General features: G+C 47.9%; 1 protein-coding gene across 1 annotated transcript in view; it reads left to right on the forward strand.

Annotated features, from left to right (window-relative positions):
• Window positions 1-353: 353 nt before the first annotated feature.
• The window catches only part of TTC7A (tetratricopeptide repeat domain 7A), a 121,117-nt gene continuing 97,656 nt past the window's right edge, over window positions 354-23,814 (forward strand). The window contains exons 1-3 of the mRNA XM_082852352.1: window positions 354-763; window positions 14,771-14,934; window positions 20,113-20,281. Coding sequence (XP_082708478.1) covers window positions 580-763; window positions 14,771-14,934; window positions 20,113-20,281 — 517 coding nt within the window. The 5' untranslated portion in view covers window positions 354-579. The remainder of the gene's footprint in view (window positions 764-14,770; window positions 14,935-20,112; window positions 20,282-23,814) is intronic.

A 23,814-nucleotide genomic window follows, 5' to 3' on the forward strand; every position in this document is an offset into this window, starting at 1 on the left:
CGGCCGGCCGGCCTCTCCCGGGATTTGTGACGTGCCGGACAGCGGTGGTGACGGGGCCACCACATAAAGCCGGGTCGTCGGGGCGGGGGTCTCCCAGGCCAAGAGCCCCGATGGGATGGGGGAGGGGTGGCGAGCGAGGCGCCCCCGACCTCCGGGGCTCCGCGCAGCATTAAAGTGACGCGCGCCCGGCTCGCCGAGGCCGCGCCACGCCCCCTCGGGGGTGGAGCCGCGGCCGGGGGCGGGTCCGAAGCTGGCGGCGCCCAGGCCTGGGGCGGGGGCTGTGACAGCAGCTGCAACGGCGGTGGCGGCCGCGCCTGAAGCTGCTGCAGCAGAGGCGGAGGCTGCCCCTGGACGCGTCCGGGCCGCTCAGCCGGAGCCCCAGCCCCGAGGCGCCGGGGGTGCGCTGGTTGCTGCGGCTGCTGCCCGCCGGCCGCCGCCCGGGCCCCCGCTGCCACCCGGGCCCCGGCCGCCGCTCGCGCCCGGGTCGACCCCGCCCGCGTGTGTGCCCCAGCCGGGACGCCGCCCCCGGCCGGGTCTCCACTTCTCGGCCGCACCTCCCATGACAGCGCCCGCTCGAAGATGGCTGCGAAGGGCGCGCACGGCTCCCACCTGAAGATGGAGAGCGAGCTGGAGCGCTGCCGCGCCGAGGGCCACTGGGACCGCATGCCAGAGCTGGTCCGGCAGATGCAGACGCTAGTCGTGCCCGGCGGCGGGGGCGGCCGGCGAGCCAGCCCGAACGCCGTGCTCACCTCTGTGGACACCGGTGAGTGAGGGAAGGAAGGGGCCGGTTCACAAGCGCGGAGCGCGCGAAAGGCGCCTCCTCCGGGAAGCGGGCCCCGACTGCGTGGGGCCGGCGGTGGCTGCTTTCGGTATTACCGTTCCTACAGTGCTGGTCTTAGGAGCAACCAGGGTAGTAAGGAAGGTTCTTCTGCCCAAGGAGAAAACTCACATGCTTTGGGGAAAAGAGAGAAACGGTTTTTGCTCTCTGCCCTTTCGGATCATGTGGGCTGCTCCGACTGCTGTGAAATGGTGGTTTCGGCACGCATCAGATTGGGGCTTAGGCCGGACTCTTGCGCCGCGCCTCCAACCCCCATTCCGGTTCCTAAACTCCGTCAGGTGAAGGCTGTGCCTGTCTCTCCTTGCCCTCCCCCTCTTTCCCCCAAGTCAAGTTAACGGCGAAGCTCTGTGCACAGCCAGTATGATTGGGGGCTTAACGAGCGCCGGGTGGAGTGGTGGAGAAGTGGGAAAGAGGCCTGGTAAGCCTCAGTTTCTTCTTCTGAGTTCTGGCTCGGGACGCATCTAGCCCTGGCAGTCTGTGGCTTTAGCAGTAGGGCTGGTTTGGCTGGGCTGGGCTCTTGTGCTGAGGTTGGAAGGCACCCTGATGTGGCAGTGGGAGAACACCCCGCCCCAGTCTCCAACCTCAAACCTGTTCCTGGTGCCTTCAGCTCAGCCCTGAGCCCTCTCTTTGTGCGCAGCCAACTTTAGAGCCTTTGTGGAAGGAGGCAGGGAGTAAATAAATACAGATATAAAGAGTTTTAAAGACTGCCCAGCCTGTGGAAGGCTCTGTGAGGAGGCAGAATGATAACGATAATAGTAATAACAGTAATAGCTAACTCGCCCACTCACTGTGTGCCAGTGTACTAAGCACTGTAATCAACTCAGTTTCTCCCAACAACCCCATGAAGCAGGTACTCTTGTTTGCCACTTACAGATAAGGAAACTGAGGCACAGAGAACTTAAATAACTTGATCATCCAGCCAATAAGTGGTGGAACCAGGATTTGAACCCAGGTTTCTGAGTACATCCTTTTAACCACTTGCACCATTACCTCTCCAAGAAGTATAACAAAATCCCAGCTTGAAGAGTTGACAAAATGGATGGGAAGGCAGAGGGGCGATCAGAGGGCGATTGTGTTAGATTATGGTGCTTAGAGGAAGAGGAGTTTTCAGGAAGCAGCAGAACTGGTACTGGCCTCTAACTGGTGTTGGGAAGGGCAGAGTATGTTTGCCCAATGAGGAGGAAGGATAGATGGACATCGAGGGGCTAGGTGGCAGGGATGGACAGTCGGTTTGAGGCTTTGAGGTAGGTCTGAGCGTGGCAGTGAGGGGTAGTGGCCAGAGCTAAAGATGCACGTTTGGTAGAAACTGATGAGACCCGCCTTCCAGGGAAGGACAGATACATTTCAGGTTCCCCTCTGTCCCCTGTGTGGGGTGATGTGGTGGGGTGGGGCTGGTGAGGGTGGAATGGAAGATGACCCATGCAGAGGGCACTGGGGCCTGGTCAAGTGTGGGAATCTGGGTGAGGTTGGCAGCGCCACAGAGAAGCATGCTGGGCCCAAGACAGTAACCGGGGCCACCTAGAGTCTATCCAGGGCTTTACTTCCTAAGCTGTTCTTCAGAGGTCTTAAGGAGGTTGAGTAATTAATTCCTTGGTATTCTAGGATAAAAGGGTTTGGGGAGCCAAACAAGCTAAGTCATTAGACCTAACAGATTCAATATTGTTAAACTGATCTTTTTTAACTGCAGGACTTCTCAGAGCCTTTAATATGCTCACCTGCGTATGATGTTCAAGCTGAGGTTAGAGTATAAATACCACATTTCTCAAACTTACTTTGACCGTACTCTATGAAGGATTATTGGGAAACACTGGTATGGCATAGTTTATAAATGGTAGGGTATAGTTATAAAGTGCTTCTTCTATTTGAAAAAAACTTTTTTTGTAAACAGCTCTGTGGGGAGGGCAGGAATTATTGTCCCCATTTTAGACATCAAGGCCCAGAAAGGTCACATAATGAGTATGTGGCAGAGACTGTACCCAAACCGGAGTCCCTGACACCAGGTCTACTAGTGACAGAGGGAGGAGTGTGGAGCCTGGGTTGGCTTCACTGTGGGAACTGACTAGCACAAAGAGGGAGGCTAAGGTCAGTGGGGTCTCTCCTGCCAATTTTGGGGTTTGGTCCTATGAGCGATTTTCTCCCATTGTTATTTCCAGATACATTTATCCCAGAACGCACACATGCCTGCATGCACGTGCACACACGGACACATACAAGGAAGGAAAACAAATGACTCCCAAAGCCCATGCTTAGGGCATTTTTTGGATTGTCTGCTATTTTGATTCTCTCTCCACTGGGTTCCTTGATCACTGGAGGGATCAAGGGCCTGTTTTTTTGAGGGGGGTGTGGACACTGAGCCACCTGCAGCCCAGGAGGGAGATTCTTAAAAGCCCCACCTGGTGTGTTAGACTCAATGACCAGAAGCTTCAACATAATTACATAATTTGGGAGAGGTGAGGAAGGTGCTGAGGGAGGAGGACAAACCCCAGCTGAACACTATTTTACAGACAGAGGCCCTGCTGTATCTGTGGGATTTCCCAAAGAAACGAAGGATAGCCCCCAGAACATGGGTTTCACTCCAGGGAGCACAAGGGGAAGACCCAGCTGAAGGGGGGGGACCTCTTTCTGGTCCGGTGGGAGTAAAGGATCAGGAGATGCTCCTGCGGAAGGGGCCCCCTTTTCCTGTCTGGGGAGGCTGCTCCCCACCACCTGCCCAGGGGGAAGGTGGTTACTACTGTTTGTACATTTTCTTTCAAACTCACATCCGGTTTAGATTTGGTCAGGATGGAGCAGGGGAACCCCAGAGGGTGGCTAGCTGTAAAGGGTTTTGTTCACGTAAAAACAAAGAGCCCCATCCAAGTGGTTTAAAAAGAAACAAAACACTTTATTGAGAAAAATTTCCAAAACGTCAAAAAAGTAGAAAAATGAATCCCATATACCCATCAACCAGTGTCAGTGATCACAAACTCATGAATAGTTTTGTCTGAGCTACGCCCTGGGCCGTTTCTTCCCCACGTTGCAATATTTCAGTATGTATTTATTAAACAAGAACTCTTTTGAAAAATAAAACTACCATATTTTTACTACAGCTCCCTCTCATCTAATTATTTAATTTTACAGTTTGTTTGCTAGAATGAGGATCCAAATAAGGCCACACATTGCATTTGGTTAATGGGTTGAATCTTTCTTTTATCCCCAACATTTTATTATGAAAAGTTCAAACATACAAAAAGTTGAAAGAATTTTGCAGTAAACACCTGTATTCCCACCACCTAGATTCGAATATTCTTTTACTATACTTGCTTAAATCACATCTGCTACTCTCTCCATCCATCTGGAGTCTCTCCTAATCTGTAGTCATCCCCTATCTTTTTTTTTAATTAGTGATTTTTTTTAAAAAACTGGAAATTGTTCTGAGCATTTTTTCCGTCGAAGTTAGCAGGAGTTTGTTTGAGGCAGGTGGCCTCTCACTAGTTTTGCCCTCTTCCTCCTCTTGCCGCGGTTGGAAGGTCCCAGCCCTTTGTAGTCCTGTGAAGTGAGCAGCTGCAGAGACCACCGTGGCCCCATTTGACCCAGTAGGGAAGGGTCTGGTCTGAGCACCTGGGCTGCCAGCTGGAACCACCTTTCCTGACTGAATTGGCAGGTGGAAGAATGGGGAGCACTGCCCTGCAAATATGGGTTCCAGGGAGGAGGCCGGTGTCCTTGAAGTGGGTCCCTGTGAACTGGCACGCTGCGAGAGGCCTGGAGAGGGGTGGGAGTGGAGAGGAAGCTAGCCGCCAGAGGCCTCCTAAACAAGGTGGGGAGACTGGGCGGGCCACTAAGTGGGGACTTCCTTTGGACCTCTGCTAAGAGCAGAGGGCTGGGCTGGGCTGCCAGAATCAGGAGCCAGGCTCCCAGAGTCTGTTGCACTGTCTGGGAGGAAGGCCTTCCTAATGCCCCAGCAAGGGAGAAGCTGGAACACTTTACCCAAACCAGGATAGGGAGTAGCTTTCGTACGCTAGGATGATGAAGAGCAATCTGTTTTACCTTTGGAGAAGGATAGGAAAGCCTCGATCCACCTGGATTCTTATTTAACAACTGAAAACCTAGAACTTTTCATTCCAAACTACCCTTCAGTTCCATAGACTGACCAGTTGAGAACAGTGGGATGGAAAATGTCGAGCAGGGAAGAGAGTTAGACAAGGAAGAAAAGAAAGTAAATTCCCGATATCTACTTGAGTGTATGCTAAACGGAAAAACAGAGAGACTGAGTTGGGTGTGAAGAGGGAGGGCAGAAAGGCTCTGGACAAGGATCCGGAGTGTTAATCTACACAACAGTCTGAAACTTACAAGTGTGTGACAGTGAGAACTACTCTTATTCCTGCCCTTGGAATTACGATTCGCTTTTAACCTACTGTTTACAGCTCTTAGACTGTTCTTCATTTCCAAACTGTCAGAAGCTCTGCTCTGTGTGGGAGGTGGGGAAGAGGGACTGTTCTTTGGCTGTGTTATGTTATGTGGGTTGTGACCATAACAACATTGCATCTTTATTGTCATCTATAAAATGGGAATCATTTCTACCTATCAGGGCTGTGCAGATCAAATGATACTATATAATAAAGTACCTGGTACTCAGTGGGCCATCAGCAAATACCAGCCCCCCTTTTTCAGTAAAAGGCACTTTTGAAGTTTAGAGCAGTGCTTCTCAAACGGTCTGTGGTGAAGGCTCAGTTTTATGTTCTGTTTTTTTTTTTTTAGATTCCCAATCTGTTGTGTTCCGATACCTTCTTAAAATACATAAACTGATACCTGCTCCCCCCACCATCAATTTTTTAGTATTTGATTCAACAATTATTCTGTCACATGGTTATCAGCGTTTCTGAACATATACTCTAAATTTCTGCACTCACCCCGCGGGACTGGGTCACAAAGACGCACAGACCCACCCCAGCCCACGGACCACACATGTGTTCAGAGGACATTTTGAGGAGAGGTGTGGGCCCTGGGGAGTATTTCAAGATTGAGGTTTGCCTAGAAGGAAGCTGGTTTCTCTTGGCATGAAAGGAAAGGAACCCTAGGGAGCTCTGGGCGGGGCAGCTGGGTGGCGGAGGCGGGACCCGGTGGCCGGAAGGCTGGGCTGCAGACTGGCACCTGCAGACTGCCGCGGGGCGGGAGCTGTGCGCACCGCTGCACCTGACGGCGGAGGGGCAGGACCAGCCCGGCAGGTGGAGCCTGGGGAGGGATGAGGTTCTGCGGGAAGGAGGAGGTTCATAACTCTACCTCAGGTTTTACAGATGCAAAACAGATTAGAAGGGGCCAGCCAATTGCCAAGTGGCCCACAGCTCAGGAATGCTGCTCAGGCACCCACTTCTAAGCAGCCCACTCCCCCTCCTGGCTGAGCTTTTGGAAACGTAGGAGATTCCTTCTATTCTTGGGTCGATTTAAATTTAATTTTGACTAGGTAATATATTCACATGGGTCGACCTTCCAAAGGTACCCAAAAGTAACGAGTGAAAAGCCTCCCTCGATCTCTGCCCCCGTCCCTGTAAGGTAGAAAAGTTAGCAGATGTTTGTGTTATCCTTTTACATATTTTCATGCATAAACACACAGTGGTCCACTGTGTGTGCTCTACTTTCTAATCAGTTTATCTTGAAGTTCATGTCATGACAGCCCATACAGAGCCTCCTCATTCCTTTTTATGGTGGCATGGTGTCCCTTTTAATGGATATATCATGCTTTATTTAATCAGCCTTCTGTTGATGGACATAAAGTTTTCTCTGGTTTTCTGCTATTATAAACAGCGCAGCAGGAATGACCTTATATGTTGGTCGTTTTACACATAACGTGTTTGAAGACATCTGTAGGCATGGGATTGCTGAGTCAATGGGGATGTGCAACAAATAATTTTGATATATGTCGCCCTTTGTAGAGGTTCTACCAACTTCTGTCCCACTAGTGATGGATGATAGTTTAAACCATCATTTTTGGCCATTTCCTCCTAATGTTACTTTTAGAAATCATGAGGTAGGTAGCAAAGGATGGGCTACTAGGCTGTGGCATCCATCTGGGCTTCCGGGATGCTCTCTGGGGAATCTCCCTTACGAAGAGAGACAATTATCCAGGGACATGCAATTTTACACCTGTGGCTTTGAGTTGTGAGCAAACTGCAGTGGTCCTGAGAGTGAGGAGTGAGTGGCATTCTGAGTAGGTCTGAGAATGCCATCCTGGCAGCAGGAAGAGCACTAGAGGACGTGGGATCGAGCGCATGTTCCTGGAGGCATTTTGTTTTTTTTATAAATTTATGTATTTTATTTTATTTTTGGCTGCATTGGGTCTTTTTTGCTGCACGGGCTTTCTCTAGTTGTGGCGAGCGGGGGCTACTCTTCGTTGTGGTGCGCGAGCTTCCCATTGCGGTGACTTCTCTTGTTGTGGAGCATGGGCTGTAGGCGCGCGAGCTTCAGTAGCTGTGGTGCACGGGCTTGGTAGTTGTGGCTCGTGGGTTCTAGAGCACAGGCTCAGTAGTTGTGGTGCACAGGCTTAGTTGCTCCGCAGCATGTGGGATCTTCCCGGACCAGGACTCAAACCCATGTCCCCTGCATTGGTAGGCAGATTCTTAACCACTGTGCCACCAGGGAAGCCCCCCTGGAGGCCTTTTGGATGGGCACAGAACTCCCTGAGCCTCAGGGCTTCCCCATGGGGGCGTGGAAAGGATCCCATTACTCAGCGGCTATTTATTGGGTGCCTGTATTAAATGGTCCTTGCTCTGTTTGAGGGGGACAGGCCAGGAGCCAGTCACGAAGCACAGCCACCCAAGGTGGTCCTGAAAACACCCTCAACCTCAACCCCTGCACCCTGAGCACCTGGATCCCCCCCCACTCAGGTCGCCCCTGCTGTAGGTAGCAGGGATACGGTGGCTCCAGGATTGCAGTTTTCAGTGCTGTGGGGGAGACAGCAAAGTAAACCAAGTAGCATGAAATCACTAGCCAAGGGGTGAGGTCTGTGGACGAGCTAACGTGTGCGGGAACTCCAGAAAGTCCCAAGGATTGCCGTGCTACACCAGTAAATCTGCTTCCGGCCTTAACTCTCCTTGGTTGCTAGGTTATCCCTGGGTCATGCTAAAATACCTTAATAACAGAGAAATTCTGCTACATGGAAGATAGGAGCACCTGACAATGTGTTATTAAGCCAGCTTGTATATTTTTCCTCTTCAGTTGTCTGGAGGGAATTCCTTCCTTGTGTAAGAACTTATCACCTTGGAGCATGGGTGTGACTTTGTCCCTCAATATTTTTTTTTCCTTTTCTAAAATTTAATTTAATTTAATTTTGAATTTTATTTATTTTTTATACAGCAGGTTCTTATTAGTTATCCATTTTATACATATTAGTGTATACATGTCAATCCCAATCTCCCAATTCATCCCACCACAACCCCCCCCCCCCCACTGCTTTCCCCCCTTGGTGTCCATTTGTTTGTTTCTCTACATCTGTGTCTCTATTTCTTCCCTGCAAACTGGTTCATCTGTAACATTTTTCTAGATTCCACATATATGCATTAATATACAATATCTGTTTTTCTCTTTCTGACTTACTTCACTCTGTATGACAGTCTCTGGATCCATCCACGTCTCGACAAATGACCCAATTTCGTTCCTTTTTATGGCTGAGTAATATTCCATTGTATATATGTACCACATCTTCTTTATCCACTTGTCTGTCGATGGACACTTAGGTTGCGTCCATGACCTGGCTATTGTAAACAGTGCTGCAATGAACACTGGAGTGCATGTGGCTTTTTGAATTATGGTTTTCTCTGGATATATGCCCAGTAGTGGGATTGCTGGGTCATATGGTAATTCTATTTTTAGTTTTTTAAGGAACCTCCATACTGTTCTCCATAGTGGCTGTATCAATTTACATTCCCACCAACAGTGCAAGAGGGTTCCCTTTTCTCCACACCCTATCCAGCATTTGTTGTTTGTAGATTTTCTGATGATGCCCACTCTAACTGGTATGAGGTGATACCTAATTGTAGTTTTGATTTGCATTTCTCTAATAATTAGTGTTGTTGAGCAGCTTTTCATCTGTCTCTTGGCCATCTGTATGTCTTCTTTGGAGAGATGTCTGTTTAGGTCTTCTGCCCATTTTTGAATTGGGTTGTTTGTTTTTTTAACGTTGAGCTGCATGAGCTGTTTATATATTTTGGAGATTAACCTTTTGTCCATTGATTCGTTTGCAAATATTTTCTCCCATTCTGAGGGTTGTCTTTTTGTCTTGTTTATAGTTTCCTTTGCTGTGCAAAACCTTTTAAGTTTCATTAGGTCCCATTTGTTTAGTTTTGTTTTTATTTCCATTACTCTAGGAGGTGAGTCAAAAAATACCTTGCTGTGATTTATGTCAAAGAGTGTTCTTCCTATATCTTCCTCTAAGAGTTTTATAGTGTCCTGTCTTACATTTAAGTCTTTAGTCCATTTTGAGTTTATTTTTGTGTATGGTGTTAGGGAGTGTTCTAATTTCATTCTTTTACATGTAGCTGTCGAGTTTTCCCAGCACCACTTATTGAAGAGACTGTCTTTTCTCCATTGTATATCCTTGCTTCCTTTGTCATAGATTAGTTGACCATAAGTGTGTGGGTCTATCTCTGGGCTTTCTATCCTGTTCCATTGATCTGTGTTTCTGTTTTTGTGCCAGTACCATATTGTTTTGATTACTGTAGCTTTGTAGTATAGTCTGAAGTCAGGGAGTCTGATTCCTCCAGCTCTGTTTTTTTCCCTCAAGATTGTTTTGGCTATTCGGGGTCTTTTGTGTCTCCATACAAATTTTAAGATTTTTTTGTTCTAGTTCTGTAAAGAATGCCACTGGTAATTTGATAGGGATTGCATTGAATCTATAGATTGCTTTGAGTAGTATAGTTATTTTCACAATATTGATTCTTCCAATCCAAGAACATGATATATCTCTCCATCTGTTTGTGTCATCTTTGATTTCTTTCATCAGTGTCTTATAGTTTTCTGAGTACAGGTCTTTTACCTCACTAGGTAGGTTTATTCCTAGGTATTTTGTTCTTTTTGTTGCAGTGGTGAATGGGATTGTTTCCTTAATTTCTCTTTCTGATCTTTTGTTGTTAAGGTATAGGAATGCAAGAGATTTCTGTGCATTAATTTTATATCCTGCAACTTTACCAAATTCGTTGATTAGCTCTAGTAGTTTTCAGGTGGCATCTTTAGGATTCTCTATGTATAGTATCATGTCATCTCCAAACAATGACAGTTTTACTTCTTCTTTTCCAATTTGTATTCCTTTTTTGTCTCTGATTGCTGTGGCTAAGACTTCCTAAACTATGTTGAATAATAGTGGCGAGAGTGGACATCCTGTCTTGTTCCTGATCTTAGAGGAAATGCTTTCAGTTTTTCACCATTGAGAATGATGTTTGCTGTGGGTTTGTTGTATATGGCCTTTATTATGTTGAGGTAGGTTCCCTCTATGCCCACTTACTGGGGAGTTTTTGTCATAAATGGGTGTTGAATTTTGTCAAAAGCTTTTAATGCATTTACTGAGATGATCATATGGTTTTTCTTCAGTTTGTTAATATGGTGTATCACATTGATTGATTTGCATATATTGAAGAATCCTTGCATCCTTGGGATAAATCCCACTTGATCATGGTGTGTGATCCTTTTAATGTGTTGTTGGACTCTGTTTGCTAGTATTTTGTTGAGGATTTTTGCATCTATATGCAAAAAATACTTTATTGCTAAAAATGCTAACCGTCATCTGACCCTTCAATGAGTCATAGTCTTTTTGCTGGTGGAGGGTCTTGCCTCGATGTTGATGGCAGCTGACTGATCAAGGCAGTGGTTGCTGAAGGTTGGGGTGTCTGAGGCAATTTCTTCCAATAAGACAATAATGAAGTTTGCCACACAGATTGACTCTATATTCATCAGTGATATTGGTCTGTCATTTTCTTTTTTTTGTAGTATCTTTGTGTGGTTTTGGTATCAGTGTGATGGTGGCCTCATAGAATGAGTTTGGGAGTGTTCCTTCCTCTGCAATTTTTTGGAAGAGTTTGAGAAGGATGGGTGTTAACTCTTCTCTAAATGTTTGATAGAATTCACCTGTGAAGCCATCTGGTCCTGGACTTTTGTTTGTTGGAAGATTTTTAATCACAGGTTCAATTTCATGACTTGTGATTGGTCGGTTCATATTTTCTATTTCTTCCTGCTTCAGTCTTGGAAGGTTATACCTTTCTAAAAATTTGTCCATTTCTTCCAGGTTGTCCATTTTATTGGCATAGAGTTGCTTGTAGTAGTCTCTTAGGATGCTTTGTATTGCTGCAGTGTCTGTTGTAATTTCTCCTTTTTCATTTCTAATTTTATTGATTTGAGTCCTCTCCTTATTTTTCTTGATGAGTCTGGCTAAAGGTTTATCAATTTTGTTTATCTTCTCCAAGAACCAGCTTTTAGTTTTATTGATCTTTGCTATTGTTTTCTTTGTTTCTGTTTCATTTCTTTCTGCTCTGATCTTTATGATTTCTTTCCTTCTACTAACTTTGGGTTTTGTTTGTTCTTCTTTCTCTAATTCCTTTAGGTGTAAGGCTAGATTGTTTATTTGAGATTTTTCTTGTTTTTTGAGGTAGAATTGTATTGCTATAAACTTCCCACTTACAACTGCTTTTGCTGCATCCCATAGGTTTTGGATCATTGTGTTTTCATAGTCATTTGTCTCTAGGTACTTTTGTTTTTTTTTTTTGCGGTACGCGGGCCTCTCACTGCTGTGGCCTCTCCCGCTGCGGAGCACAGCCTCCGGACACGCAGGCTCAGCGATCATGGCTCACGGGCCCAGCCGCTCCACGGCATGTGGGATCCTCCCGGACCGGGGCACAAACCCGTGTCCCCTGCATCGGCAGGTGGACTCTCAACCACTGTGCCACCAGGGAAGCCCTCTAGGTATTTTTTGATTTCCTCTGATTTCTTCAGTGATCTCTTGGTTATTTAGTAACATATTGTTTAGCCTCCCTGTGTTTGTCTTTTAAGTTTTTTTCCCCTCAGTTGATTTCTAATCTCATAGCGTGGTGGTCGGAAAAGATGCTTGATATGATTTCAATTTTCTTAAATTTACTGAGGCTTGATTTGTGACCCAAGATGTGATCTATCCTGGAGAATGTTCTGTGCGCACTTGAGAAGAAAGTGTAATCTGCTGTTTTCAGATGGAATGTCCTATAAATATCAATTAAATCTATCTGGTCTGTTGTGTCATTTAAAGCTTGTGTTTCCTTATTAATTTTCTGTCTGGATGATCTGTCCATTGGTGTGAGTGAGGTGTTAAAGTCCCCCACTATTATTGTGGTACTGTCGATTTCCTCTTTTAGAGCTGTTAGCATTTGCCTTATGTATTGAGGTGCTCCTGTGTTGGGTGCATAAATATTTACAATTGTTATATCTTCTTCTTGGATTGATCCCTTGATCATTATGGAGTGTACTTCTTTGTCTCTTGTAATAGTCTTTATTTTAACATCTAGTTTATCTGAAATGACAATTGCTACTCCAGCTTTCTTTTGATTTCCATTTGCATGGAATATCTTTTTCCATCCCCTCACTTTCAGTCTGTATGTGTCCCTAGGTCTGAAATGGGTCTCTTGTAGACAGCATATATATGGGTCTTGATTTGTATCCATTCAGCGACCCTGTGTCTTTTGGTTGGAGCATTTAATCCATTCACATTTAAGGTAATTATCGATATGTATGTTCCTATTACCATTTTCTTAATTGTTTCGGGTTTGTTTTTGTAGGTCCTTTTCTTCTCTTGCATTTCCCACTTAGAGAAGTTCCTTTAGCATTTGCTGTAGAGCTTTTTTGGTGGTGCTAAATTTTCTTAGCTTTTGCTTGTCTGTCAAGCTTTTGATTTCTCCATCAAATCTGATTAAGATCCTTGCCGGGTAGAGTAATCTTGGTTGTAGGTTCTTCCCTTTCATCACTTTAGATATAGCGTGCCACTCCCTTCTGGCTTGTAGAGTTTCTGCTGAGAAATCAGCTGTTAACCTTATGGGAGTTCCCTTGTATGTTATTTGTCATTTTTCCCTTGTTGCTTTTAATAATTTTTCTTTGTCTTTAATTTTTGTCAGTTTGATTACCGTGTGTCTCGGCGTGTTGCTCCTTGAGTTTATCCTTCCTGGGACTCTCTGCACTTCCTGGACTTGGGTGGCTATTTCCTTTCCCATGTTAGGGAAGTTTTCTATTATAATCTCTTCAAATATTTTCTCAGGTCCTTTCTCTCTCTTGTCTCCTTCTGGGACCCCTATAATGCGAATGTTGTTGTGTTTAATGTTGTCCCAGAGGTCTCTTAGGCTGTCTTTGTTTCTTTTCATTCTTTTTTCTTTATTCTGTCCCATGGCAGTGAATTCTGCCATTCTGTCTTCCAGGTCACTTATCCGTTCTTCTGCCTCAGTTACTCTGCTATTGATTCCTTCCAGTGTATTTTCGTTTCAGTTATTGTATTGTTCATCTCTGTTCATTTTTTAATTCTTCTAGGTCTTTGTTCTTTAATTCTTCTAGGTCTTTGTTAAACATTTCTTGCATCTTCTCAATCTTTGCCTCCATTCTTTTTCCAAGCTCCTGAATAATCTTCACTATCATTATTTTGAATTCTTTTTCTGGAAGGTTGCCTATCTCCACTTCATTCAGTTGTTTTTCCAGGGTTTTATCTTGTTCCGTCATCTGGTACATAGTCCTCTGCCTTTTCATTTTGTCTGTCTTTCTGTGAATGTGATTTTCGTTCCACAGGCTGTAGGATTGTAGTTCTTCTTGCTTCTGCTGTCTGCCCTCTGGTGGATGAGGCTATCTAAGAGCCTTGTGCAAGCTTCCTGATGGGAGGGACTGGTGGTGGGTAGAGCTGGGTGTTGCTCCAGTGGGCAGAGCTCAGTAAAACTTTAATCCGCTTGTCTGCTGATGGGTGTGGCTGAGTTCCCTCTCTGTTGGTTTTTTGGCGTGAAGTGACCCAGCACTGCAGCCTACCTGCTCTTTCGTGGGGCTAATTGTGGACTCTGGGAGGGCTCACGCCAAGGAGTACTTCCCAGAACTTCTGCTGCCAGTGTCCTTGTCCCCATGGTGAGCCACAGCCACTCCCTGCATCTGAGAAGACCCTCCAACACTAGCAGGTAGGTGTGGTTCAGTCGCCTATAGGGTCACCGCTCCTTCCCCTGGGTCCCGATGCACACACTGCTTTGTGTGTGCCCTCCAAAAGTGGAGTCTCCCCTTCCCCCAGCCCTGTCGAAGTCCCGCAGTCAAATCCTGCCAGGCTTCAAAGTCTGATTCTCTGGGAATTCCTCCTCCCGTTGCTGGACCCCCAGGTTGAGGAGCCTGACGTGGGTCTCAGAACCTTCACTCCAGTGGGTGGACTTCTGTGGTATAAGTGTTTTCCAGTTTGTGGGTCACCCCCCCAGCAGCCATGGAATTTGATTTTATTGTGATTGCCCCCCTCCTACCCTCTCATTGTGGCTTCTCTGCTCTCCTTGGATGTGGGGCATCTTTTTTGGTGAGTTCCAGCATCCTCCTGTCAATGATTATTCAGCAGTTAGTTGTGATTCTGGTGCTCTCGCAAGAGGGAGTGAGCGCACATCCTTCCACTCCGCCATCTTGAACCAATCTCTGTCCCTCATTTTAAATTCTGAAATTCTGGCCTTGTTCCAAGTCCTGGGAACTCCACCTCCTCAAACACTGAACTACAGAAAATAAACCCAAGGGGGCAGTTGGTGCTGTGACCATGGTAGAATGTGTGTTTTTTCTTTAAAGCCTGTTTTAAGTGCATAGAAACTATGTCTTTATTTTCTCAGATCCGAGCCGTTCAAATGCTGGGTTGGGGGTGTTGGGTGGGTACAGGGGCGTGTACCAGTCTCCACATCTGCCATGTTCAGGGGACTACTGTCCTCACGTAGCCACTGTGATCCCTGCCCTGTTTTCCAGATGGCTTTGGGAAATTGCTCCTGGCCGAGGCCCTCCTGGAGCAGTGTTTGAAGGAGAACCACTCCAAGATAAAAGACTCTATCCCTCTGCTGGAGAAGAGTGAGCCAAAGATGAATGAAGCCAGAAACCATCTGAGCAGTATCCTTAATCACGGGCGGCTGCCGGTAAGTTGTAGACCCCCCCCACCCACCCAGCCTGGAGCTGTCTCTCCTCTCTCCTGCCTCGTCTCTGCTGTGAGGACCTTCTGGGGTCATTTGGTCACCTGAGCAGCAAGTGTCCCTTAAGGGTTGGCCTGCCCTGTTCAGTACAGTAGCCACTAGCCACATGGCTTGTCCAAACTGAGCTGTGCTGTGAGTGTGAGACACACACTGGATTTTGAAGACTTAGTACAAAACACGGAATATAAAAGAGCATCAATTCTTTATATTGATTACATATTCAAATGATAATATTTAGAATATATTAAATAAAATGTATTATTAAAATTAATTTTACCTATATTTACCTTTTTTAATGTGACTAGAAATGTTTACTAGAAAAGTCTAAATTACACTTGTGGCTTGCACTTGTGGCCCAAGTTATATATTTCTATTACACAGCGTTTGGTTGACCTAGTTTGTGCCTGGTCCTTTGGCTTCTTTGAGGATCTCAGGGAAATAAAACCTCAGTGAATGTATGATCTAGTTGGAAACAGGCAAACATTCTGAGTTGGCTAGCAACGGAAGCACTCCATAACATGGCAAGCCAGTTCGTGTCCATGTGCACTTATTGAGCAACTACTATATGCAAGGCACTGAGGGGCAGTATAGAGGGAAGTATAGTCACAGCTTTCTTTAGACCTTTACTGCTCAAAGCATGGTCCACCCACACGCAGTATGGGCATCATCTGGGAGCTGGTTAAGAATGCAAAATCTGATTCCGAACCTGCATTTTAACAAGCTCTCTTGGTGATTCTCAGGCAGTTTCAAGTTTGAAACTGTTCTCAATTACCATGTACCCTGAACTATGAAAGAAGTATGGGTATGTCATTAGAGACCCCAAGGGGAAATGATTTTTCAAGAGATGTTCCAAAGTAATATATTTCCTGACTTACATATTTTATTGCAACCTACTATGTGCAAGGCATTGTATTATGTACTTTCAGGGCAGTAAAGATGAGTCCAGCATGGACCCTGCCCTCAGGGAGGTTGCAAGGCTACTGGGAAGATAGTCCTATTAAAAAATTATTCAAGGTGTACTGTGACACATGCTACAGGAGTAGCATACATGGGGAGGCAAGTCTGAGGGGGACACTCCCTGGGGTGAGGTGGGGAGTCAACTCAGGATTATGATAGTGCTGGAATTGGACCCATCTGGGGGCTGGACCTTGAAGGAGGTCAGGATATAGACATACACAGATAAGACAAGGCATTCCAAGCTACGGAAGCAGTGTATAGTCAAAGAGCTCCTCTTAGAAGAATTTCCTTAAAGTATGTCAGTTAGCAAGAGTGTAAGGGACTGGTGTGTAATTGGTGTAAAGGGACATTAGGGCGAGAGAGTGGGACTGGAACAGCAGGCCAAGAAGTGGGGGGCGTTTTCTGTAAGCAGTGTGGGGAGACTATACTGGAAGTTTAAGGTAACTGCGTTTAGACCCCTTGAGAGGGATTATTGTAGCTCTGGGAGGTTTTGTCTCGGATTAAAATAGCTGCTTGACCCTGAGCCTGTCCCCTGACATCCTGGACCCTCCAATTCCTCATCTGCCAATCAAGATGGTTGGACTTATTGATGGGTCTCAAGCTTTTCCCACCAAGACCCTTTTAATTTTTTTCTTTCCAGTAGACTCTATTATATATTTAAAATTTCTTTTTAAAATAAAAATGACTCGGGCTTATTGTAAAAGAAAATTCACTAAATAAAATAAAGAGTTTGACTAATAAATACATCCTTGTTTCCACCCCTACCCCCATGCCCACTTCCATCCCCAGAGTTGAGCGCTAGTCACCATTTGGTGTGAATCCCATATGCTTTCTTTGTGCGTTAACAAACACACATACACATGTGTGGAGATTTCTTTTCTCATTAGTCATAGGATTCATATTTGTCAAGTTGCACTTTTGCCCTGAAAACTTTCACTTGAAGCTTTCTGCATGCCAGTACCTCATTCTTTGTGTTGGCTGAATGGTATCCACGTGTATTATTGTGAAAACTATTTTGTCTACCATATCACATTTATTAAGTACAAATTTTACCATGCTTAGGAGTTCCCTGGTGGCCTAGCAGTTAGGATTCTGGGCTTTCACTGCTGTGGCCCGCGTTCAATCCCTGGTCAGGGAACTGAGATCGATGCAAGCTGTGTGGTGCGACCAAAAAACTAAAATTAAAAAATGGCTAGCGGTTAATTTTAAAATTTTACCATGCTTTGTTAATCAAAGACATACATAGACACCAATGAAATCGAGAAATTCACTGTTTTCTGAGCCAAGGCCAAAAACTTGCTGTTGATCAGGGAAAATAAAATATTAAAAATAATTTGTGGGATTCTCTATCTTACCCCAAAGGCCAGGGTGTGGCTGGGGGGATGCTCTTTCCTGGCAGCAGATGAAATCTCAGGTGGATTCCCCTGTATCCCGAGTAGCTCTGATGGGATGAGGAGGAGAGGTGGGTCCTGGGGCGCCTCCTCAGGGTCGTTTGGAACTTTCTACTCTTAGTCATCTCTGAGATCCTGTACAGCTCAGTGCTTTGGAGGCTGGTGACAATGAGCCATTTGTCCTAACTTCTGTTATCCAGTGAGTGCCAGGCTTTGCACCCTCTCACTGGTGCCTCTCTGTAACCTTCTGCAATGGTATTTACTATTATCCCCATTATCCAGATGAAGAAACTGAGACCTAGGAGAGGTTAGTTACTTAGCCAAGGACCACAGTGCAGGTCTTGAACGTGGGCCTATTTGCCTCTACTCCCAAGTTCTCATGCTGTTTGCCATTTCCTGGTGCTGTCTCCGTAGTGCTGGAGTAGAAATGAAATAATGGCTGAGAAACCTGAGCTAACGGTGGTGGTGATGCTGCCACTCCTGCTTTCTCAGGTCTCATTTTGCATCTGTGAAGTATTTCCTCATCTCTTCTTCCTCTTACCTGGGTATCCACGTGAGGTCATTCTTCCCTATTTATTGACAGAGACATTGAGGCACAAAAAGACTAGGTGACACGCCTGACCCACCCAGCAGAGGGACTATTCCCCAGACCCAGTGACTTCCTACATAGCATCCTTCCACAGGGCCTGGGCTCTGTGGTTCCCTGACTGTTGGATTGACAGGCCAGGTTCAAATTCAGAGGCATGGGTTCTGCTGAGTGTAGCCAACTTTTCATTCTGCCAAGTAAGGACATTAAAAAAGCCCCAAAACACAACAGCAAACCATACCATCTTCTATAACCATCACTCCATAAAAGAAAAAACAACACTGAAACACAAGACAGATGTGCTTAAGAATTAAGGGTAACGTTTTAAATAGTATAACTTTAGCTTTAGAAACATTCACCACATTGTCCTTAATTTTCTGCCAGCTTGGTGGAAGCTCTGTTGTCAACTGTCTTTGACCCACCAGGAACCACTCAGAGCTACACCCTGTCATCTTGCCCTGAAACGTGTCCTGAGCTTAGCTGCCCTTTTCCCCCTTTACAGTAGGACAGGATAATAATAATAATTACTCATGGCCTGTGTTTATCTAGCTCCTTTCTAAAGAAAAGTTCAAAGCTGTTTTCTGGACTTTGCCCTATTAATGCTCTTGGCATTGCTGTGCTGGGAGTTGAGGGGTGGTTGTTATTTTCTCACCCTCAGCAATGGGGAAAACCAGGCCAGAGCAGGGAGGAAATGTGCCTGTGGCTTGAGACCAGGGGAGCAGGGATGGCAGAGCTGTTGCTCAGCTTGAGGGACTGTGGGCCACATGCCTCTGGGCGGGGTGTGATCTGTGGCCCTGGCTCAGGGTGTAGGCAGCCTGTCTGGGGAGACTAGCAAGTCCCCTTGAAAAATTCAGCCTTTGAGAGTTAACCACTAGTCAACAGGTCAGGCACGCAGGGGCCCAGTGGGTCCACTTGGTAGAGACGTTGTAGGAGGTCAGCAGAAGGGAGCTGTCTGGTAGTCAGGGAGGCTTCTAGGAGGAGGTGGGCCTGAGCAAGTCTCCGAAGGATAGAGGAGGATCTGGATAGACCGAGGGGAAGGGAAGGCTCTTCTAGATGGGGGCTTGTGTGAGCAAAGGAAGAACGTGTATTTACAAAAACCAAAGACCAGTGAGGAAGGAGAATTTGGCTTTGCTGTGTTCCATTTCTCTTCGTTGGCTTCTGAGAGGGCAGTAGATGGCGAGGAGTGGTGGACGCCTCCCCTGGGGTCACAGGTTCCCCAGACTCTGCTCTCCCTGCAGGGAGTCAGGGGCAACACCTTCCTGTTGGTGACAGAGGCTGGGGTGCTGACCAACGCTGCATCTCCTGGGAGCTCTGTGGACAGAATTGATGCTCTGTGGCAGGGGTGGCGCCCAGAGCCTGGCCAAGAGGGTGGTGGGTCGGCCGAGCACAGACATGGAAGTGGAGTGACCTCAGAAGGTGGGAGCTCTGGGCCCGCGTCCAAGGCCAGGACTCTCAGGCAGGGCTGACCACACGTCCTTGGGCTCTGAGGGAGGCCCTAAGAGTCCTTGTATGGGGTGGAGATTTGGGCGTAAGCAGCACTTGGTCAAGTAGGGGAAAGAAAAGCGGTTTGAATGCAGGCACTTGATTCTGATAAGAAGAGGGCAGTGGCCTCGCGGGCCTTCACTCTCCTCCTGTCTTCTGTCCGTGCCGCTGCTGTGGCCGTCTCCCCGCAGGGGTTCTGCTGCTTTGGGTGCGGGCTTCAGCTGCCTCACCTGCAGGACTCTTTCCAAGGCCTTTCACCTAGTTATATATTTGTACATATGTGCATATATAGAGGAGCCCCCCAGTTATATAAGCTTTAGGCCCCGCAAAACTTGGCTGGGCCCCTGACTGCCCACTGGTGGGCCAAAGCTTCTGGGAGCTTCAGGAGAGAGGAGTCAGGGCCAGTCTGCAAGCTGCCTGCAGTCTAGTTGGGGGCATAAGGTACACGCACATGAAGCAATTAGGGACTCATAAGAATGTCACTAAGAGCCACAGCATAGGCACGGACTGCAGGTGTGCAGAGAGGGGAGCTGTCCACATGTGTCTGAGGGTCGGGAAGGCTTCCTGGAAGAGGAGGGGAGTTCTGAGCAGGATCGTAGGCAGACCCTCATGGCTCGGTGAGGAGAGCGTTCATTCTCAGGTCCCCGGTGGGGGTGGGGCCGGCATCTCTGGGGCAGGACCCTGCTGATGTGGTCCTTGGCCTTTCAGCCGCAGTACATGTGTGAGGCCATGCTGATCCTGGGCAAGCTGCATTACGTGGAGGGCTCGTACCGAGATGCCATCAGCATGTACGCGCGGGCCGGGATTGATGACATGTCCATGGAGAATAAGCCCCTGTATCAGATGCGGCTGCTAGCGGAGGCCTTTGTCATCAAAGGTAGGTGTGAGCACCGGCCGGGTCTCCCCACCACTGTGCGCAGCTCGTTACACTCTGGCCCCCATGTGCCGGGAGCGGGTGGCAGCTGCAGGGCAGCAATGCTGTGTTGAGGGTGGGCCTGCAGGGCAGCGTTTAAGATACTTAACCCCCGGGAGTGCCCAGGAACTGACCAGCTGGGTGGATGGCAGGGTAACCAACCACATCAGCACATGCCGGCTGACGGCAGGCGCTGGGCCGGATGTCAGGTCAGAAGACTCAGGATCCTGCCCTGGCTCTGTCGACAGATAGTCACCTGACTGTGTGCCCTTGGGCATATAGCTCTTCACCTTTCTTGGCCTCAGTGGCTTTACCTGAAAGACAGGGTCGAAATACCTACCCTCACAGGGTTACCATGAACGAGAGGAATCAGTTGCGTAACCAGGGTGAGAAAGGCTTTAAAAGCGTGCCACCCGTTGTTAGAGTGGCACTAGTGACTGGCGTTGGCTACCGATCAGGTGCTCAGTGGCACAGAGCAGCCTGGCTCTCCTCAGGTATTTGCTGGGCACCTGCAGTGAGCCGCCCAGGGAGGCAATGCTGGGTCCTGTGGTGGGCAGGTCAGAGCCAGTTCCCAGGGCAAGTGATGCTGTGGTGGGGAGCCAGGCACACAGGGTCAGTGATGTAGGAATTTCATCACGTGTGCTGTGGATGCCCACCTGGGGAAAGAGTGCCCTTGAACTGACCCTGAAGGTGTTACATGGCAGTGAAAGCCCTCCCCCAGACTTTGTGCTTCAGGCACCACCTTCCCTGGATCCCTGAATCCTGGGATCACAGAGCCTGAGTGGTGGCTCTTGGTGGCAGTGAGGTCCCAGGAGCCCCTCTATCCACACTGTTGCCAGGAATCTTGGATGTTTGATCATCTCTTTATTCCAGCACAAACCAACCCCCAGAGAAAAGTCTAGAAACGCGTGTGACCCTGTGGGGATTTGGTGTCTGGCATTGGTAAAGTATTTGTCACCTTCTTTTCTCTTAGAGATGGGGACATTCTCCCATCTTATATACAGGGAAACTGAGGCCCAGAGAGGGGATGTACCTTACCTGGAGTCACCCAGAGATTTGTGGTGGATCCAGGATTGGAACCTCCACTCTCTGACATTGGCCTTGCACTATGAGTCCCCACTCCCACGCCTCTGTGTCCTTTGGGTCCTGGGAGATTGACTGTGACATCTGTGCAGGGCACAGCCTCCTTTAACCATGGCCAATGGGGCTTCTTGAGAGCTGTTTGTCCACCTGTGGGTCCCTGGGTCCCTTTCCCCATTGAGAGACTGTTCACACAATCCCAGGAAATCTGCCGAGATCTTCCCCCAGACAGACCTGGTGTCAGCCTGTGGGAGGCAGGTGCCCATCTGGGACAGTCCAGTGTGTGGGGTCTTCTCCCTTTGCTCTCTCATCCCCTGCTCTGTGCCCCTGGTACAGGCTGGTCTTGGGGGTGATCTTCATTTGGCATTTGGGTCTTTCTGGCCTCTTGGAAACCACTTATGCCATGGACTCCCGAACCTAACACCCTTTCTTAGGGCTCCTTTCCGGCACTTTTTCCTGTAGACCTGGCTCGGTACCTACTGCTCCCTGTCTCCTGCTCTCTACTCTTTCCAGCACGCCTCCAGCTTCTTGGGGGAACACAGGCCCGGTGGTCACAGGTGCTGCAGGGGAGGTAAGGAGCTGGGTGTCCCTGGCGTGGGCTGCTCGGTCATGGGCTGTACTGACTCCCCGCCCCCCACTGACTGCACTAGGCTTCCCCCTTGCTTGCCTCCTCTCTGCCCGTCCTCCCTGTCCTGTCGCAATGCCTGCGCCCTGCTGCTCAGCATGCTGAGGTTCATCTGACCCTGCGTGTGCTCGAGACTGTGCACGTGGCCTCCAGGGTGTGCATGGTGTTGATTTTCCTGGGTTTGGCGGGACCTGGTGTGGCTCCCAGTGCAGAGAGTAGGGGATGGGGATGGCTGGTCATTGGTCCTGACTTCACTTATGAGCATGGGGCTTGTCTTAGTCTGCTAGGTTGCCATAACAAAATATCATAGACTGGGTGGCTTAAACAATAGGAATTTATTTCTCGCAGTTCTAGAGGCTGGGAAATCCAAGATCCATGTGCCAGCAGTGTTGGTGTCTGGTGAGGCCTCTCTCCTTGGGTTGCAGATGGCCACCTTCTTGCTGTATCCTCACGTGACCTTTCCTCCATGGGTGCTCATGGAGAGATCCCTCTCTCTTTGCCTTCTTATAAAGCCACTAATCCCATCATGAAGTCCCCACCCTCATGACCTCATCTAACCCTAATTACCTTCCAAAGGCACCACCTCCAAATACCGTCACATTTCGGGTTAAAGCTACAACATATGAACTTGAGGGGACACAAACATTCAGGCCATCATAAGAATGGTGGCAGCAGTATGCCACAGAGTTCACAGAATAATAATATATATTTATTAAACACTCCATGCCAGGTATGCCCTCATTCAATCCACACAGTAACCCCCCTCCCTGAGTAGGTGTTCTCTTCAATGCCATGTTACAGCCCAGGAGTTACGAGTAGAGAGGTGAAGGGACTCTTGTGGATTTCACTGGCATTGGCAGAGCCACGATTTGAACCCAGGCAGCCAGAGCTTGTAAACGCCCCTTGATGGGGCTGCTCAGAATTCTAGACTGAAAGGAAACATAGAAATGATCTAGGCCAGTTCTCAGGTTACAGATGAGAAAACTGAGGCCGGTGCAAGTGAAATGTCAGTTGGTTTGTGTGTGAACCAGAGTGCCCGCCACCAGGCTGCCTCTTTTCAGGCTGTCAGATGCCAGGCGGCCTCCTGCGGGAGCCCGATGTGCCTTCTCCACAGGACTCGGCCTGGCTAGGCCATTACATCTCAGCTCATTTATCATCTTGCATCGTATTCCGCTCCATGGTTCCACTTGGTATCTTCCAGTGGGGCAGGGAGTTGAGTTCTCAGGCACACCTGGTTGGCGGGAGGAAGGCGGGGCAGTGTGTCATGGTGGGAGGGGCCTGAGCAGCCAGGCCTGGAGGCTCAGTGGGGGCGTGTGTATGGGTGTCTCAAGAGCAGGCTCTGGGTCTCTTCACCCAGAAAAGACATACTCAGCGCACCTGCTTTCCCCTTCAGAGCAGAGGGACTTGACAGGGTGTCCTCTGGCGGGTCACTCACAAGGACTTGGCCTTGCTCTTAAGTCGAGGGGACATGGATTAGACCAGAAGATGCTTTCTGATTCCCAGGGAGGGCTTCAGACATTGTCCCAGGAGCTTGAGAGAAGGGGGCAGTTGAAGCAGTCGTGGGTTTCTCTTGCTTGAAGTGCAGAAACATTACGTGCACATATGTATATATTGCTTGGTGGGGAGGTGGGTGATATATGACTCTCCAACTTCTCCAAGGGGAAAAAGGTTATTGTTCATGTCAAGTTTGTTTAGAAACAGTATGAACACCATGGATTTTTCACTAAGATAGAAAAATAAAATAGCTTCACTTCCCTGTCTGAGCGAACTGTCCCCCAACTTCACAGCTGGG

Source organism: Leucopleurus acutus (assembly GCF_964270905.1).
Source record: "Leucopleurus acutus genome assembly, chromosome: 12".
In the NCBI taxonomy this organism is placed as follows: domain Eukaryota; kingdom Metazoa; phylum Chordata; class Mammalia; order Artiodactyla; family Delphinidae; genus Leucopleurus; species Leucopleurus acutus.